General features: G+C 46.6%; 1 protein-coding gene across 1 annotated transcript in view; it reads left to right on the top strand.

Moving 5' to 3' along the window:
- Positions 1-16,248: 16,248 nt before the first annotated feature.
- The window catches only part of LOC135897362 (nose resistant to fluoxetine protein 6-like), a 133,881-nt gene continuing 131,067 nt past the window's right edge, over positions 16,249-19,062 (top strand). The window contains exon 1 of the mRNA XM_070538891.1: positions 16,249-16,367. Coding sequence (XP_070394992.1) covers positions 16,268-16,367 — 100 coding nt within the window. The 5' untranslated portion in view covers positions 16,249-16,267. The remainder of the gene's footprint in view (positions 16,368-19,062) is intronic.

The raw sequence follows: 19,062 nt of genomic DNA on the forward strand, positions 1-19,062 counted from the left end.
TCATAGGAGGTCTATCATAACTGAAACTGGCATAACTGAAGCGTTGGAAACCTAATCACCCTCAAAGTAGTCTCCTTGGGACTCCTCACACTTCTCGCAGCGGTACTGCCAATGTGGGAAGCATTCCGAGAAAGGCTCCTTCGGAATAGAGTTTAACTGAGCTGTCGTTGCAGCCATAATTTCCTATCTTGTCTGAAATCGAGCTCCTTTCAATGGCCTCTTGATATTGGGAAACAGTCAGAAGTCGCAGGGGGCCATATCAAGAGAGTGGGGAGCCTGTTGAATTACAGGAGTCTGGTTTTTTGCCAAAAAAAGTTTGAATCAAGTGCGAGGAATGAGCAGGAGCATTGTCGTGATTGTTGCGCCAATTTTTTATTTACCACAACTCCGTTCTCTTGCGCCGCACAGCATCACGTAGGCGACGGAAGATATCCCTGTAGCAAGTACTCTTTGGTGATTGTTTGACACTATGGTGCATACTCGTGGCGTATACCACACCGCTGGAGTGAAAGAAAGCAGTCAGCTTCACTTTGACGTTGCTCCGCACTTGGCCGGCCTTCTTTGACCTTGGTGACGTGGAATGCTTCCATTGGGACGAATGGCTTTTCGTTTCCGGGTCGTACCCGTACACCCAAGACTCGTCACCAGTGATTATGGTGTTCATGAAGTCGGGGTCCCTGTTTGTGGAACCCAGCATGTCCTGTACTCAACACGAACTTGCTTTTAATCCACCGTGAGCAGCTTCAGCACGAATTTCGTCGCAACTCTCTTCATGGCCAAATCTTCGGTCATAATGGAGTGTGCAGACAAAGGCTGATACCCGCCTCTTCCACAATTTCTCGGATAGTCACGCGACGGTCCCGCATCACCACAGCGTTTACTTCGGCAATGACCTGGTCATTTCGGCATGTTGATGGCCGACCGGAGCGTGGGTCGCTCTCCTCCGATGTGCAGTCGTCTTAAAACCGGTTGTACCACTCCTCTGTGTGCTGCTCACAGCATCGTCACCGAAAGCCGTCTGAATGCTCCGAATGGTTTCCACTTGGCTGTCGCCCAGTTTCTGGCAAAATTTGATGCAGTAGCGCTGCTCCAGTCGCTCCGCCATTTTCCTTGCAATAAAAACCGACGAGAGCACACGCACTACCTCCCTCAAACGCTGCGTCCCAGCGACTGACGCTATCGACAGGCGGGAAAAAATTCACACATGCGCATGAAGGTTCATGGTCGGCTGAAGCAAGCCCACTTTTTTTTCATAACCCTCAGGTGTTCGGAAAAAAAATAAGTTTGGATACTTTTCTAACAGGCCTCATATTATGATGATAATGCCCAGTTTGATGTTGCGAAGTTAAACTTATTAGTATGACTGGGATCTAGTTGCACTTTTGATATTCGGCAGCTTAACATTCAGAGCAGCTAAACTGTATGGTGGGGTTGGCATAAAAAATACACACACAGAAAACCAGAGTCGAATTACATCAGTGAGGCATAGGTATAGAGCCAAGGTATGAAAACCTTACGGAAGAAAGCCAGGAAATTTACAGACGTGTGCCATGACTATCGATACATTACAACCTTGCATATGAACGAGGTTGGGGGAATAGGTGAGTGGATGCAAATGATAGAAAACGGACGAAGTACGTGCTCAGCAAGAGCGTGCCACAAGCTATACTTGTCTTCGTTGCCAGGCCACGTACAAATCCACGTATAGCTTTCATAAAAAAAAAACATTGCCGCATAAAGGCAGCTGACTTGCAGATGACTTGCCAGCAAACCGCTCGAAATCTCTCGAAAGGGGAAAAATTCCGGCCTAACCTAACCGGTCCTACTAGGGTTCAACGCTTCGCTTTAAACGGTTACAGAAAAGTAAGAACAAACATCTACGCCCAAGTACTTTGTAAAGATGGTTAACCAGCGAAGCTGAAATGTGCGGCCCGGTGTTTATCAGTGGGGTAATCCCGACGGTGCATTGAACGATTTGTTATGCTGCCGGACCCTCGGTACGCAATTGCTGCGCGCGTGCTCGGCTGCATGTACCTGTTATTGTGCCCAGGCTGCAGCGTCGGCACGGAGGAGACGAGCTCGTTCCCATTTATGCTCGCGGCGTTCCTGAACGAAAGCTGCCTGCTTCTCAGCAGTACGTATAAAGCGTGGCCTACACATTTCGGAGCAGGAGAAAAGTGCTGCGCGCATGCTCGGCTGTGACGGAGAACAACGACGTCATTACTGGCGCAGCCAATCGCGCGAATCTCTTTCTTTTTTGCAGTGAAGCTGTGTAGATCATTTGATTGAGGGAACCCCGATTTTACCATCACAGCGCCGTCTATTGTCTGCAGCCATGCACGGCGAACGTGCTGTTGACGAGGAGTGGCAAGTTCTCGCGCGTTCCCGAGAGCTGTCAACAAGTTGTTTCGATTGGGAAACTTCGTAGAGTGTCGTCGGTAAGCTTTTAGCTTCAATATAGCCGCGATATCGAACGGCGATGCGCCTAGAGGCGCTCCCGCATCTCTGCCCACGATAGAAATAGGAGGTGAGTCAAGCCTGAACATTGCCGATAAGTAACGTATACATGTAACGTGGTATTATTGCATGTGTAGCCTTGAACTCTATTAAGGTGTCACTGAGGCGACAACAATCAGAGGTGTCTCCTAGTGCCACACCAGCGTACATTCCAATCCAGGTAACTGCGAAGCTCCGAGAAAACGCGTTTTGCTAGCTTTCATGCTGCTAAAAGTTTTGCGTTACCATTTTCTCAACATTGTTTATCTGGCATCCGGGCATGAAGGTTTACAAAATAAAGAACTGTAAAATAACTCGATCGATAGGACTGTTAACGTGGATAAAATCAGCTGATTATAGTACCATGGCCGCGAATACGCCACGATAACCACACGCACGCGACGCCTAGCTTTAAACATTATACCCACTCTTGGGTCTCGAATGGTGCCTGCGCGTGCAAGGGCATCTCACCTACTCCAGCTAGCTGAAAAACGAACTATTTGAAACAGCAACTTTATTTTCTGCTGTAATACAGCGCGCGATGAGCGGCGTGGACAGCTTGACGGCGAGATTCGGGCTCACCGGAGAGCCCACGTGAACAAGTGCCGGCCGGCAAATGGTTGGCAAGGCTTGGGTTACAGAATGGCAAAAGAACACGCCTTCATTTCTTAGTCGGCACATACTGTTTTCATGACACATTCTCGGTGAACTTCCACCAAAACGTTGGTTGCCAAGCATGTTAATTAATCTTAGAACACATTTGAACAGAATAAGTTTTATGTTGGTGCACGAAACAATAGTTAACTTCATCCATTCGCAGTAGTTAACCGACTCGAATACGCACGTGTCTTTCATATCCCAGTTTGATCATGGGTGCCGAATTCCGAGTTCGTCGCTTAGCGTTCACTCGGAGCAAAGCCTTCCGAACATACACGCGATGTCATCAAGGCATTTCTGTTTGTGCTGGCAATACAAAGCGTACGTTTCTCTGCTATCGCAGCAGCGGTGTCCGCGAAGTCGCTGTGGCTGAAGCTGCATTTCACGCTTGCTTCCGGAAGTTACTTTTGCAGCCGAATACAGCAGAGTGGTAGCCCGTCGACCTTGAGTCATTTGACATCGCAGAAATTTCAGACAGAACAGGTTAGAATCGCACTAATTGGCAATTAAACCGCTACCTTTACAAGCTGCCGCTGGGTGAAAGCGGAATCCGCACATACCAGTGAGAGGAGGAGACCGGCGCGGCAGCGCTAGTTCGAGCCTGCGTTCCCCCTAGACGATAAAGCGGTCTATGGGCCCGTACATGGTCGCTCCGCACGTCCGTTCCGCCCTCGTCCGGTCGCGTGCGGATAGCTCTCTACTGGCGAGCGAAGAGCGGACGCAAGTTTCCCGTCCGGCCGCCTGCTCGTCTCTCATTGGCTGGTTCGAGGCGGATAGTTCGGCTGTCGTCACAGCAAACATGGCGCGTGCTCGAAGCGAAGTGAAGCGGGGACGCAAGGCCTAGGCTACAGCCGAGTCAGAAGCAGTCTATTTTTTTCTCCTTTTTGTGATTTTTACCAGAGATATGTGGCATCCACGGAGATAGTCATCGGAAGAAGCAAGCCGGTGTATGCTTCCAGACCTCATCAGTGCGTGCGATCGCCAACAGAAACAGACGGAGCGCAGGAAGTGTGTGTTGTGTTTACGAGAGCGTCGGAAGAAATATTTCAAGCCGTCGACTTCGTGATTTCTTGTGCCATGCTTCGCGTGTGCGTCGCAGACGAGAACTCCATCACATACACGTGCATTCTGAGCAGCACACACGTCCAAGTCGTGGCGAAATAAGTAGCGTCCGATTTGCGCACCCAGCGTACACGTTTGGTTTCTGCTCTGTGTATGCCGATCGTTGCCGCGGTGTGGTGAACGCCAGCCCTTCGCAACTTACCAAAAGTAACGATACGATCAGTAGCGATAAGTTTTTATCGCCTAGTTATCGCTGCCATTCTGCGTGTGCTGTACTGCGTATGAGCCGTTTTGCCGGCTGCGATGCGCCGTGGTGACCGCGACGTTCGACCTGTGCTCTTGCCGTTATGAAGTGCGTTTGCGAGCTACAAATCGTGCTATATGTGCGATGTGTTGCAGCGTTACTGAGTGTAGAAGTGGTCGTACTACGCGATGTTCGTGTGCTCAGAAGTGAGCTGAGCATAAGTGTTGCCGATTGCGTTTTCTTATGTAGTAGCCCGATAGAGAAGCCCTATCACACCGGCCTTTTCTGCTTCGTACATCTATCGTTTGTTTCAAAAGTTGTTACTGCACGGTTAAAGATGCTTCTATCGGTGGGGGGAAATTAGGGAACAACATTATAATTGCATACGTCAAGACGTTCATCGCTGTCGTGAAATGTGGACGCGCCTGAGAGCACTAATGTCATGAATGCAATTAAAATTTCCCGAGACAGTATTAAGAGAACGGTTAAAAAAGAAAACATATGAGAAGGTAAGCACAGCAGCTTGTGAACCCACTCCTATAATACCTCGACCCGCGTCTGTTTGTAAATGTATGTTTTCTTGCGTTTGTCAATTTTTTTTCTATGTCCCAGATTTCTTTACGTTGGAGTTCTTCTTAGTTCTCGCATTTGTGTGTGAATACGTGCCTGTTTCCATGCGTGCTTGCGCTTACCATTATTTCTGTCCTTTTATATTATATTAGCATTTGCTTTTGCTAGTTTTCTTTCAGGAAAGTCATTAGACAATTCCATAAACCAATCTCATTCAAAGCACTAACTCATGTACACGGCAGGGCAGGCCTCTTCCATCTCATTAAAGCCTTTCTCACTGGTCTACCTCGTCTTCTCAGTCTGCCTACTCGCTGTGTTTTCTGTCCTTGCTTCTTGTGTTGTTGCTGCAGTGTGATTAACCAACTTGCTCAAAACAGATTTTCATCGCCTATGAAAACAGAAAGGTTTAGAGATAGATTTTCTTAAAAGCGTCATGGGGGTTGCACAGTAACTTAGCCTCTTACCTCAGTTCATGTTTATGCATCAGTGCATGTGGCAGCTCGCCAGAAGTGCACATGAAAGGGTGCCATATTGTGAAACTACACCTTGCTATGCTGTTGCATTTTTCATGCAATCAGTCTTAGTAAACGGATGGTTTCGCTGCCCATCACATATGATGGGAAAAAAGTTCAACACGAATAACATTGTGCAGTGGGGTGTCATTTCCTGTCTGATGCTTTTGTTGTTGCAAAGACATTTTTCAGTAAATGGAGCCCAGCAAAGCAGTGCACTGATAGCTTTTGCAACTTTCACCATTTATTACTTCACAAATGTCATTGTTTGAACCTGGCCGTCGATCACTATGCCGATGGCTTGTGAATTAAATAATTGCCTCAATAAAACACATTCAACTTCACTCAGAATTTTTTAGTACAAACAATGCTAGCAAAGCTATTCAGGGTGAATAATTGTGCTTACATTGGTGTTACTTGCCGTGAGATAAACAAATACAACAATGGCTGCGACATGACTGTGATTTGACGTGCAGACTGCTAATGGTGCATTTCAAGTGTGCCCTCGACTACTGCTATTAATAGTTGCCCGACTGAGTATTTTGGGCCTAACTAAGCTAATGATGTTTGATAATTGTTCTCCAATTCGCATTACTTGCCTGGGCCAGGTAACCAAAATAAACAATGCCACCACATGAATGTGTGTTTGCATGCAAGCTGCCAACAGTGGCTGTCATTTTCGCATTGAGTGCTGCCGTTTCACCAACAGTGGCGACGACTTGACTGCGCTTTGACGTGCAGACTGCTAATGGTGCCTTTCAAGCGTGCCCTCGACTACTGCTATGAATAGTTACCCGACTGAGTATTTTGGGCCTCACTAAGCTAATGATGTTTGATAATTGTTCTCCTATTCGCATTACTTGCCTGGGCCAGGTAACCAAAATAAACAATGCCACCACATGAATGTGTGTTTGCATGCAAGCTGCCACAGTGGCTGTCATTTTCGCATTGAGTGCTGCCGTTTCACCAACAGTGGCAACGACTTGACTGCGCTTTGACGTGCAGACTGCTAATGATGCCTTTCAAGCGTGCCCTCGACTACTGCTATTAATAGTTACCCGACTGAGTATTTTGGGCCTAACTAAGCTAATGATGTTTGATAATTGTTCTCCAATTCGCATTACTTGCCTGGGCCAGGTAACCAAAATAAACAATGCCACCACATGAATGTGTGTTTGCATGCAAGCTGCCAACAGTGGCTGTCATTTTCGCATTGAGTGCTGCCGTTTCACCAACAGTGGCGACGACTTGACTGCGCTTTGACGTGCAGACTGCTAATGGCGCCTTTCAAGCGTGCCCTCGACTACTGCTATGAATAGTTACCCGACTGAGTATTTTGGGCCTCACTAAGCTAATGATGTTTGATAATTGTTCTCCTATTCGCATTACTTGCCTGGGCCAGGTAACGAAAATAAACAATGCCACCACATGAATGTGTGTTTGCATGCAAGCTGCCACAGTGGCTGTCATTTTCGCATTGAGTGCTGCCGTTTCACCAACAGTGGCAACGACTTGACTGCGCTTTGACGTGCAGACTGCTAATGATGCCTTTCAAGCGTGCCCTCGACTACTGCTATTAATAGTTACCCGACTGAGTATTTTGGGCCTAACTAAGCTAATGATGTTTGATAATTGTTCTCCTATTCACATTACTTGCCTAGGCCAGGTAACCAAAATAAACAATGCCACCACATGAATGTGTGTTTGCATGCAAGCTGCCAACAGTGGCTGTCATTTTCTCATTGAGTGCTGCCGTTTCACAAACAGTGGCGACGACTTGACTGCGCTTGGACGTGCAGACTGCTAATGGTGCCTTTCAAGCGTGCCCTCGACTACTGCTATGAATAGTTGCCCGACTGAGTATTTTGGGCCTAACTAAGCTAATGATGTTTGATAATTGTTCTCCTATTCGCATTACTTGCCTGGGCCAGGTAACCAAAATAAACAATGCCACCACATGAATGTGTGTTTGCATGCAAGCTGCCACAGTGGCTGTCATTTTCTCATTGAGTGCTGCCGTTTCACCAGCAGTGGCAACGACTTGACTGCGCTTTGACGTGCAGACTGCTAATGATGCCTTTCAAGCGTGCCCTCGACTACTGCTATTAATAGTTACCCGAATTAGTATTTTGGGCCTCACTAAGCTAATGATGTTTCATAATTGTTCTCTTATTCACATTACTTGCCTGGGCCAGGTAACCAAAATAAACAATGCCACCACATGAATGTGTGTTTGCATGCAAACTGCTAAAGTGACGGTCAATTTCGCGTTGACTACTGCTGTTTCACCTACAATGGCTATGACATAGCTGCGGTTTGAAGTGCAGTTGCTGAAGGTGCCTTTCAAGCATACCCCGATGACTGTTATTTCATGGTGTACTTGATGTACACAAACGTGTACAGCTATTATAAAAATTAAAATAGCATTACAACATTGGCTCATGTCATTTAGAACATACTCAAAAATTTTTAGAAGTGGAAACAAAGTTTCCACTGACCATATGCTCATCGGATACAAAGGCTCAACTCTTTGTATCCCAGCTGCAACACATGTTGCCATTAGGAAGAGCTGCACCACAACTTCTGTGCTGTAGTTGGACCCCACTGAAACACGTGTTACATCAGTGCTTTGATACAGCCACACAGATTGCACAACCTGAGGAGCAGTTACCCGCCGTGATTGCTTAGTGGTTGTGGTGTTGGGCTGCTAAGCATGTGGCTACGGGATCGACTGCCAGCCACAGCGGCTGCATGCAGAGGAAGATGATTTACGTATGTAACAGTTACTCATCCCTTGAAATGTGAATGACCCAAACCTTCGCGAGCATATCAGTCGCAACCATCCAGCAGCACAAGTGGGAACACTTGTGCTATCACAAACGAAAACAAGTAGAATAGTACCACCGTCTCAGCTGGTTTGTTGTGATTACCTTGCCTGCAAGTTTCTTGTTTATATTGGATAGGCTTCCTACTTCCGACAAATAGCTTGTATACATATTTGACCTGCACCACAAAGAGCTGATGTGACAAAAATGTGTACACCGTAGTGTTATGTTGCTTTTCATGGTGTCTCAGTTTACTTAATACACTTTTGAATTTACAGATTGCTTCACATGTTTATAGCTAAACACCACTGAAAACTACTTGCATTGTGACTGCGAGGTCACAACACGAGGATTTGTGTGGTATCCTTCCTGTTCATCGGTGTGTCCTTGCACTATAAATGTAAAATGTCACACCTGCAAACCTGAGCATCCACCCTTACATTTCAAACACTTTTTTGAATGCTCGGCAGTTATGCTTACAAGCACATTGTGACAGCAAATCTACACCACCTTAATTTAAGTGCGATGTAAAGGATTGTTTGTGCATATCCAAGCTGTTCTAGCGTGCCTGCAGGGATACAGCATTGTCCAGTGGCACCGTATAGTTCAGGCGTAACAGTGAACTAGTAAACAAAACGGCTGATAATACTAAGCTGACCCATATGTAGGAGCATTATTTTATCTAACCCACACGCAAAGTTGCTTTCAGTGTACTGAATAGCCGCAGCTTTGATTTACCAAGTTATATTACTGCACACACAGAGCGCTGAAACAAAGTCTGTACAATGGTGAGAAATGTGCCAAGGAATGAAAGATTACTTGTGATGTGTGGATTTGAATAGCAGATGTGAATGCATACCCAATTCACCAGTATGCATGTTTTCTTTTGGAACAATTTTACATTTGGCACAGAGGCTGAGCCACTGCGGCCTTGACTGCAAATTTCTGTGCTCTCACAGTGCTAATGGGAGTATCGTTCATTTGGCTACCCAAATAGTGTATAGGTAATAGAGCACTACAATCTTTCAGTTTTACACAGAACACCTTGTGCATTATTCACAAAACTGAACCTAAGGAACTATTCGCTGGTTTGTTATGGTAATAAAAAAATGACAATGAATGTTTCCTCGCTTTTTGTGTGGCCCTGTCTTCTGCCCTACGCACCTTCATTTCATTGTCATGTGCATGTTAAAACAGCAACTAAGTAAGAAAGACAAACACAAAACTACTAACTACATCAACCTTTTCACACCACAAGAGGTCACTGAGCTCACTGCTAAGCTACACTTGATAATGTCGGTTTGCTCTCAAATAAATACAGGCACTAGCCAGCTGTTTATGTTTTGCTATGCATTTTTCATTTTCCTAAAATATGGCTGTGCATGAGCTAGCAAGGTTGTTACTACATAAATACATAAATAACATGCAGCTCATGCCCAACTAACTCATATAACCTGATTAGAGCTTATTTTTTATAAGTAGAGTAATCAAAATAGAACACGCATGTATGATGCCGACAGTATCAAACAATCTCAAGTCGAACATCCTTGTTTGGTGCCATGGGTGAGAGAGGGAGCATGCCTGTCAAGGTACTGCTTAATTTTGTGTGCTTTGGTAATGTTTGTACATTGTTGAAATGTTAAATTAGGTATGTTAAGTAGTAAGCTGGCAACATATTGGGTAGCCAGGCTGGCAAGAAAGAATGCAATTGTTTGATTTCACTCAAAATAAGTTTTCCTATCAGCAATGTAAATTATATGGTTTCAAATAAGTACTCCCCTTGGAAACATATCTCATGAGTATGCATATATCTGCATAAGGTCACCGCTATACCTACATATTGCTTTAAGCCAGTCATAATGAGTTGTAGATTCACTGCTTAACCTTCAATTCCTTGCTGCATGAAGTTAACCACTTGTGCATAACTTTTTTTTTTTGCACACGGTGAGAACTTCAGTCATCGCTGAGCAAATAATTTAAGGAAAAGGCATTCCATGAATCCAACTGCTTTAAGCACTCTCTTAAAATTGGCAGAGTGAAAAAAAAAAAAAAGCACGAGCAAGCGTGTCAGCAAGCTGTACTCGGAGTCTCACACGCGTGCTCAGTGGTAAAAAGGTGCGTCTTGGCGACCTACGCAAATGCATTCCGCGACAGATGTGCGTGTGTTCCGTATTCTTGCTAGCTGTCACTAGCACTACAGAAACCGCGCCACCGCGCTTCCGGCGACACTATCAGTTTCGCGTGACGTAGAACGCATCACGTTGGATAATTAGAGAGGTTTTGTTCAACCAGCCAAGGCAGCGTGCACTGAAAGTAATCATCCGAGAATACGTCGCGTGCTGCGACGTTATGCGATTGCAATACATCTGTAAAAGGTGGCGCAGATAAGACGACTGTGCAATGTTTCGAAGAAGGATGACGGTGCCAATGCAACACATACGGCTGAAGAAGAGAATGTGGCAGCCTAGAGTCGCATTTTCACCGGAACGCAGAAACTTGAAATCAGATGTGCAAAAATATGCCAGTGTCGTCTGCTGTCAAAGGTCGTTGCCAACCTTGAACACCTTTGCTCCGCCGAACGGTTGCCAGCTGTCAACAGGCCGCGTCGCCCAATAGGAGTGCGCGTGCGTTCCGGTCGTGCGGATTGAGCGTGCATCGAATTTTGCGACACCTTCCGCCTTTCGGGCTTCCGCACGCGGCCGGGCGAGGGCGGAACGGACGGGCGGAGCGACCATGTACGGGCCCTATATGGCTAGCCGATACCTCCGTCCGTCTCATGCCTGTACGCCAAAAACTCCTCCATTGCTACCCCATGCAAATGCGCGAAAAAAAAGAGAGAAAGAAGGAGATGCGCGGGATTGGCTGTGACATAAGTGACGTCGTTGCTATCCGTCGCAGTCAAGCCAGGCCCCGTACACTCTCAAGTTCAACAAATGGTCACAAAGGGCGGAAAATCAATCGAGGCGTGTTTCAGCGTAAGCGCGAAAGTGGAGCTACTGTAATTTGGTCGCATACATTAATTTGTGCTTTTTCTGCTAGGGGCGCTGAACATGCTGAATCTTTTACTTTGCGCAAACCATTAACATAAACAATCGAGATGTCTAAGGATTTTTTTTTACCTCAGGCAAATAGGCAGTTGATCTTTTTTTATTTGATTGTCGAAGCTGCTTTTTAGTCATAGCGTCAAGGTTTTTGTACTTGATTAACCACCGACAGCCGACAGCCTATTGGTATCGATGTGTTTCCTGGCCGTTGGCGTTCGAACGCTACGGCGGTAAAACATTTTCGAAAGCATGCTGGTTTCGTCTGCGAGTCATTACATAGACTTGCTGTAACGAGGTCGACTACTCTTGGCAAAAAATAGTGCCTCATTTTGTTTAGGCGTTGATTATCATAATGAATGCGGCGGAGGTTGAGGGAGTACGCTTGAAGGTACGTTTTTATGTCGTTGATCTCCATAACACCGTAAGTACGCAAACCGATGTCACAGAACACCTGATGCATCATTGTGTGTTCTCCGTCATCGCTTGTTTGCTGTACGCCTACTAATTCTTCATTTCTTCTTCAAGTGTTGTATCCTCCTTTTGTCCTTATTCTCTTGTGCTTCACTTACAGTATGTCGTTCCGTCAGCTGTAATGCGCATTTGCAAAACCAATACATTTGATAAGACGCAGTGGTTAACATAATTTCACTACACATGTATTAGGCTGGCACATATGGTTCAGATACAGATACCTGTATGCGGACTTGCACGACGTTGATGCGGAGATTAGGATAATTATGACACCCGTAAGGAAGAGGCAGCTGACGGCCGTAAGCTGTTGCGTTCTTTCCGCCAAACTACCCGGCCTGGTAGTGCTGTAAAGATGCTGTATAAACGTGACACGCGGTGACAGGGAAATTATTATACTTAGCAGCCGACCGTACGTTTTGTAGTTTAGGTCTTCTTTCTTGTGCGTTTGAGCTACCCTTATTAATGAGCCATTTCTTTACTATGTTCTTGACTATGTAACCGCGTTTGTGTGGATGCGTAGACGCGTGCTTTTTGTTCTACTTGTAAAACACAAATAAAATATTTTCAGGCTTACTCAATCTTTGGTGTCGTGTGCGTTTATTCCAGTCGAGGCCATCGTGCCACCTGGAAACCGCATTTTGTCAGTAGCCCTAAACGAAATGCAACAGCTGGAGCGCGGCGGCTCAACTCGGGGTAACGGCGGCGTAATAAACGAAAAACCGCTCGGGATGCCCTTAAAAGTCAGTTCAGAGTGTGCCTTAACTCGATATGACTCAGCGCTACATGTATTCTGCTGCGCCTCGATCGTGCTCCCGCTAGTTTGGTTGCTGTGTGGCAAACGTTGCGCCTACAAATATATGTAGGCGCTACGTTTGCTACACAGCAACTAAACTGGCGGGAGCACGATCGAGGCGCAGCAGCCAGAAACCCAGTAAAGCCACAGAACACCTGATAAAGCGGCCATACTGCGCAAAACCCCGTTTCCGTTTCCTGTTGTACAGCACCACCTGTGGTCGCATATTTTAGTTCACGACGCCACCGTTACGCTTATTTCCGTCGCACAGTGGAAGGTACAGTTTCCATTCTCTATGATTGTATAGGTGTTCCGTGGTCAAGCTCCCGCGCAGCAGTTTCGCAGTTTCTATCCTGCTGCGAAATGGGAAGGCCAGGGGTCATACGTACTGCCGAAGAGCACGCAGGAAGGAAAAAAAAACACTAAGAAATCAAATGCAAATAACTAAGTGTTGTTTTCCATAGCTTGAAATTTAGCGTAAAAATTTAGAAATTTAGCCAAGCACTTTTAGTTATTCACAATTGCTTGCTTAGTGTTCTTTTTCTTTTTCCTCGCTTTCTTTTTTTCTTTTATTTATATATTTATTCCATTTCAGTAACTTTTTTCACGGGCACCGTTTTCTTCCACGCCTTTTATTATCTTTCAGAGAGACGATAGCCCACGACCTCCAGCGAAGCAGATTATAGAGAGGTGCTGTGCACACGGCCATTGACACGCTGGCTGACACACGGCTGTGTCGCCGGCCTTGAGCATCATCATCATCACCATCATCATCATCATCCTAGTTACGCCCACTGCAGGGCAAAGGCCTCTCCCATACTTCACCAACTACCCCGGTAATGTACTAATTGTGGCCATGTTGTCCCTGCAAACGTCTTAATGTCATCCGCCCACCTAACTTTCTGCTGCCCCCTGCTACGCTTCCCTTCCCTTGGAATGCAGTCCGTAACCCTTAATGACCATCGGTTATCTGCCCTCCTCATTACATGTCCGGCCCATGCCCATTTATTTTTCTTGATTTCAACTAAGATGTCTTTTACCCGCGTTTGTTGCCTCACCCAATCTGCTCTTTTCTTATCCCTTAACGTTACACCCATCATTCTTCTTTCCATAGCTCGTTGCGTCTTCCTCAATTTCAGCAGAACCCTTTTCATAAGCCTCCAGGTTTCTGCCCCATATGTGAGTACTGGTAACACACAGCTGTTATACACTTTCCTTGTGAGGGATAGTGGAAACCTGCTGTTCATGATTTGAGAATGCCTGCCAAACGCACCCGAGCCCATTCCTACTCTTCTTTTTATTTCAGTCTCATGATCCAGATCCGTGGTCACTACCTGCCCTAAGTAAAAGTATTCCCTTACCACTTCCAGTGCCTCGCTACCTATCGTAAACTGCGGTTCTCTTCCGAGACTCTTCAGCATTAGTTTAGTTTTCTGCAGATTAATTTTTAGACCCACCCTTCTGCTTTGCCTCTCCAGGTCAGTGAGCATGCATTGCAATTTGCCTCCTGAGTTGCTAAGCAAGGTAATATCATCAGCGAATCGCAAGTTGCTAAGGCATTCTCCATCAACTTTTATCCCCAATTCTTCCCACTCCAGGTCTCTGCATACCTCCTGTAAACATGCTGTGAATAGCATTGGAGAGATCGTATCTCCCCGTCTGACGCCTTTCTTTATTGGGATTTTGTTGCTTTCTTTGTGGAGGACTACGGTGGCTGTGGAGCCGCTATAGATATCTACCACTATTTTTACATATGGCTCATCTACACCCTGATTCTGTAACGCCTCCATGACTGCTGAGGTTTCGACTGAATCAAACGCTTTCTCGTAATCAATGAAAGCTATTCATAAGGGTTGGTTATATTCTGCACATTTCTCTATCACTTGATTGATAGTGTGAATATGGTCTATTGTTGAGTAGCCTTTACGGAATCCTGCCTGGTCCTTTGGTTGACAGAAGTCTAAGGTGTTCCTGATTCTATTTGCGATTACCTTAGTAAATACTTTGTAGGCAACAGACAGTAAGCTGATCGGTCTATAATTTTTCAAGTCTTTGGCGTCCGCTTTCTTATGGATTAGGATTATGTTAGCGTTCTTCCAAGATTACAGTACGTTCGAGGTTATGAGGCATTGCGTATACAGGGTGGCCAGTTTCTCTAGAACAATCTGACCGCCATCCTTCAACAAATCTGCTGTTACCTGATCCTCCCCAGCTGCCTTCCCCTTTTGCATAGCTCCTAAGGCTTTCTTTACTTCTTCTGGCGTTACCTGTGGGATTTCGAATTCCCCTAGGCTATTCTCTCTTCCACTATCATCGTGGGTGCCACTGGTACTGTATAAATCTCTATAGAACTCCTCAGCCACTTGAACTATCTCATCCGTATTAGTAACGATATTGCCGGCTTTGTCTCTTGACGCTAGTTGAGCATAGCACGACTTTATTTTTAATTCGACACCCTCGCCTCTAACAACACCTTCGGTCGTTGCCGCACCCACCCTCCTTACCTCCTCTCCCCTTCAGTTACTGGGCGGAGGAAAGCGTAGTTAGCCTTGAAAAAGGCAAGTCCACTTCTCTAAACTTTAGCTCCCGCATTTACCTTGTTCTGATTTTGCTCATCGGTCGAAAGAGGGCTATGCAGTGTGGCAACGGTGAGCGCCGACTTTCATCTCGTATACTCCGAGCTGACGTTTCGAAAGTTCTGTGTGCTCGTTTCTGTGAGCACATACTCAGAAGCACCGTATAGTATAATCTTGGGGTACCCTACCTACGCGAAAGCGAGATAAAAAAAAAGAAGACAACTGGCGTAACCAGGAGGTTAGTATAACGTGTATGCGGCGTAGATCAAACATATTGCATCAGGAAGACATGGAAAAGCTAGAAAACCGGGCGTGCGCCAGCAGCGAGACGGCGCTTCAGCGGTCACGCGTCTCTTCAGAAGGTCGACCAGGAATAGTAGAATTGTAATGAGTGAACAGGCAATCAAACTCCCCCCCCCCCTCCTCCTCCCCGCGCATGTTTTAATGTTCCCTGAAGAGTAGAGAGGGGAAGGAGGCGTCGGTGGGCGCGAGGGCTTGCCGCACGCGGACGTCACAGCAACCGGATTCATACGTGCGCGGACGACAAGACTCCCGGAGTCTGCGCTCATGAGCCCGCGTAACCATTAATACTGTTCGCTGGAGCTGCCGCGCGACCCTTTGTTCCCTTAGGCCCGGCACAAAGAAAGCAGCCGATCCGCGACATAATTTACGGGAAAATATAGTTGGACACTTGAAGTACATAACGACGCCGCCACGTGGCCCATGTTATGGCGTAAACTGGCTTGCGTTCTTGGTTAATATTGATATTTTACGAGATTGCAGTCTTCTGTTAGTAGGGAAGCGGCAGATAAATTTTCGGCGATGAGTGCGCATTCGTCGCCAGCCACATCGCTCGTTGTACTGGCGGTCTTACTGTGCACCTGGGCGACAATGCCTTGCCTCGGAGGCGCCGAAGCCAGTGCGAGTTCTTCAGAGACGGAGCGGTCTGAGGCGAACTACGTGCAGATGCTGAAAGAGTGGATCGCCAGCGCCATGGACCGAGCTCCGCCTACACTCATGCGCAAGCTCCTGAAAGCTGACGTGTCGACTGAATGCAGCCTAGGTCTTCTCAAGATGATGCGAGGATTCCGCAACCTGGAACCGTGGGCGCTGCGACGTGAGTCTGCCTGCGGCGAACGCAACACTTAACGTAACACAGTCGCGGCAATCGCTTGGTTGCAACTTGCTTCCAGATGCGGGACCCACATGCCTCAATTTTGTAGCGATGTCACTTTCGATGCTATTCCTTTTGGCGGTTTTGGGCTTCGACCGTCAGTAGTCAGAGTGACGCTCCAGCCCGTGTCATCAATGGAATCAAGCGGCCGTGAACGGTGGAGGATGAGAGTGGCAAATAATCGGAGTGGAAGACACCGCTACAAAATCGAGGCCCCGGAATTATAAAGCCGAATATGCATATACGGTGAATTGGAATACCTATATAAAGGAGCACGTGAATAATCACTTCCGCTTATCGACAACGTGAATTGCGTGCGTTTGTTGCTGTGTGCGTGCTCAGGGCGCGCACCATCGCTCGATCGCATTCGTGGACGCATGAGCTTAAGCTGTACTAAATTACCAGCCCGATGCTTCACTGGAGTGACGGGTGTCCTTTTGATGGCTTAGCCTGTGAATACGCACCGAGAGTGACAAAACCGAAAGTGATTCATCGCGAATATGGACCCAGGTGAAGGTAGCGACGCAGCGGTTGCATAACCTTAACAGGAGATGGCAAGTGATCGCGCTGCACCCCGCATCTCACGCTCCCAGTACGCCATGTCACGCTTCTGGCAAACTCACTTGATATTTTATATGCAACCATGTTATACGACAGCTTCGTAAGAAAAGGCGTCTGATAGTAGTGATGCATAATGAGACCATATTTGTACTCAATGCCAAAGCACCACTCACGAGCGAAAATGTTACACACCCGCCCCAGCGTCGCTCGCCCATTATAGTGCGGAGGACAGGAACACTGCTTGCCCTGTCTTCTTCGTTGCGATCTTTGCGGTGAACTATCATGCTTTAATCTATCAGCGGAAATTTAGCTTAAATGAGCGAAGTGTTTGCTACCAAAAGCTAATAATCAACGAGTGGGTTTACCTGACAACTGGTTGTCGGAATGGCTATCAGTCAATATCGATAGCCATTTACGTAATATTCAAGGTGCCGCCCTATCACGCTCAGGTCTTGCAAGCAAAACATCTTCGTAAATCGGGCAGCACTTTAGGGGTCTACCATCGTGTAGACATAGGTAGTGTTCCTTGTTCGCGATGGAGAAACATCGACATCCCACCGCACGATAGCTCACGCTGCGAGCAATTGCACAAATTTTTCTACATTGCGACTGGCTTTATGAATTCGATCTTTATATAATGTTACTATTGAAATTGTGATTTTTAGGGTCCTGAAACTGCACAGTTGGTTATGAGCGTCATAATAGAGGCCTCCAGATTAATTCTGATTACCTGCGTTTCTTTAATGTGCCCACATGCCCGAACATTTTTGCATTCAGCCCCTATTTTAAAGCGTCCGCCGTGGTCGGGATCAAACTCGCAGCCTCGTGCCTAGCAGCGAAACGCCATGAAGCTATTGAAGAAGCACAGCGGGTTCGTGTCACTATGAGTTGCTATAACGCAGGCACGTACCCGAGGGGAGGGGGGGAGGGGGGGGCATGGCGGTGCCCGGGCCCCCCTCCGCCCGAAATTAAGCGACATATCCACCCCCCCTCCTCTCCACCCACGCTACCACTCCTCACATATTCCTAAAGCTCGGCCAAATCAATGTTGAGACTTGACAGCTATTCAGTGGTCAACATTTTGTTACCTTCTTCACTCCTTTTGGAAGGCTGTATAGTTATGGGCATCTCCTGGCTTGTTAAGGCCAGTTTTCTCATAAATTCAGTGCCCGCGCGATTAACTCGAGATGCGTTCAGATGTCACCATCTATTCAACGGTCACGCACATCGCTGTTGCTTGTTTAGTTCAACGTATTTTGTTTAGACTGACCGACGCCCTAGAAAAGGGATCTGGTTCTTAATCAGCTGGTCTGTATTCTCCTGGAACAAGTTGGGGCCGGAAAAAACGCCAATTATGTTTAACTTTTCTTTTTCCCTCATTATTTCCTCGAGCGACGGCTCGCCGCCACGCCGGCAGATCCTCGGAACCACATGCCCGCGATGTGGGTTAGATAAGGTGGAAAATAAGATAATGCCAAACAGCGTCCATTATAAAACCCTGCAATAACCCTTAAACTCATAAGCAATATGACTGTCACCCGTTACCTCGTCTGGTTTTTCTCCAATTGTACCGCACTTTTCGTGCAAATTGGCAACTGGAAAGAAGAGTCACAAGGAGTTGAGAAATTAAGCGATCTGCTAAGGGAGAGAGCCAAGACAACAGCCAAACGGGAAGGAAAAGCCAAAATTAACAAATTTAACCGTTGTTTATGAAAATATTTATGGATCAACATTTTTTTATTTAACAAGGAAGTAGAGAAAATGCCGCCGGAAGTGTAGAATGATTCGGTGTGTTTTGAATGACGCTTCTACAATTATCAGTCGAGCCACCTGACGTACCCACTTCTCTGATGTGTTTATGTGCGTTTTTTTTTAACCTTCCGCGGTGGGCGCAGTACGTCTAGAACCGCAGCGTCCTGCGCTCTACGCGATTGTATGGGACCGACGGCCACGCATCGCTACGCAACTTCCCAAATAACAATACGAGTCAGTTTTGGCACTTCACTTGGTAGAGCAGTAAACGAGGGATTCAAAAGAACTGTGATTGTTCCGCAAATATCTATTTATCTATAATTCT

The sequence above is a fragment of the Dermacentor albipictus genome, chromosome 1 (assembly GCF_038994185.2).
Source record: "Dermacentor albipictus isolate Rhodes 1998 colony chromosome 1, USDA_Dalb.pri_finalv2, whole genome shotgun sequence".
NCBI lineage: Eukaryota > Metazoa > Arthropoda > Arachnida > Ixodida > Ixodidae > Dermacentor > Dermacentor albipictus.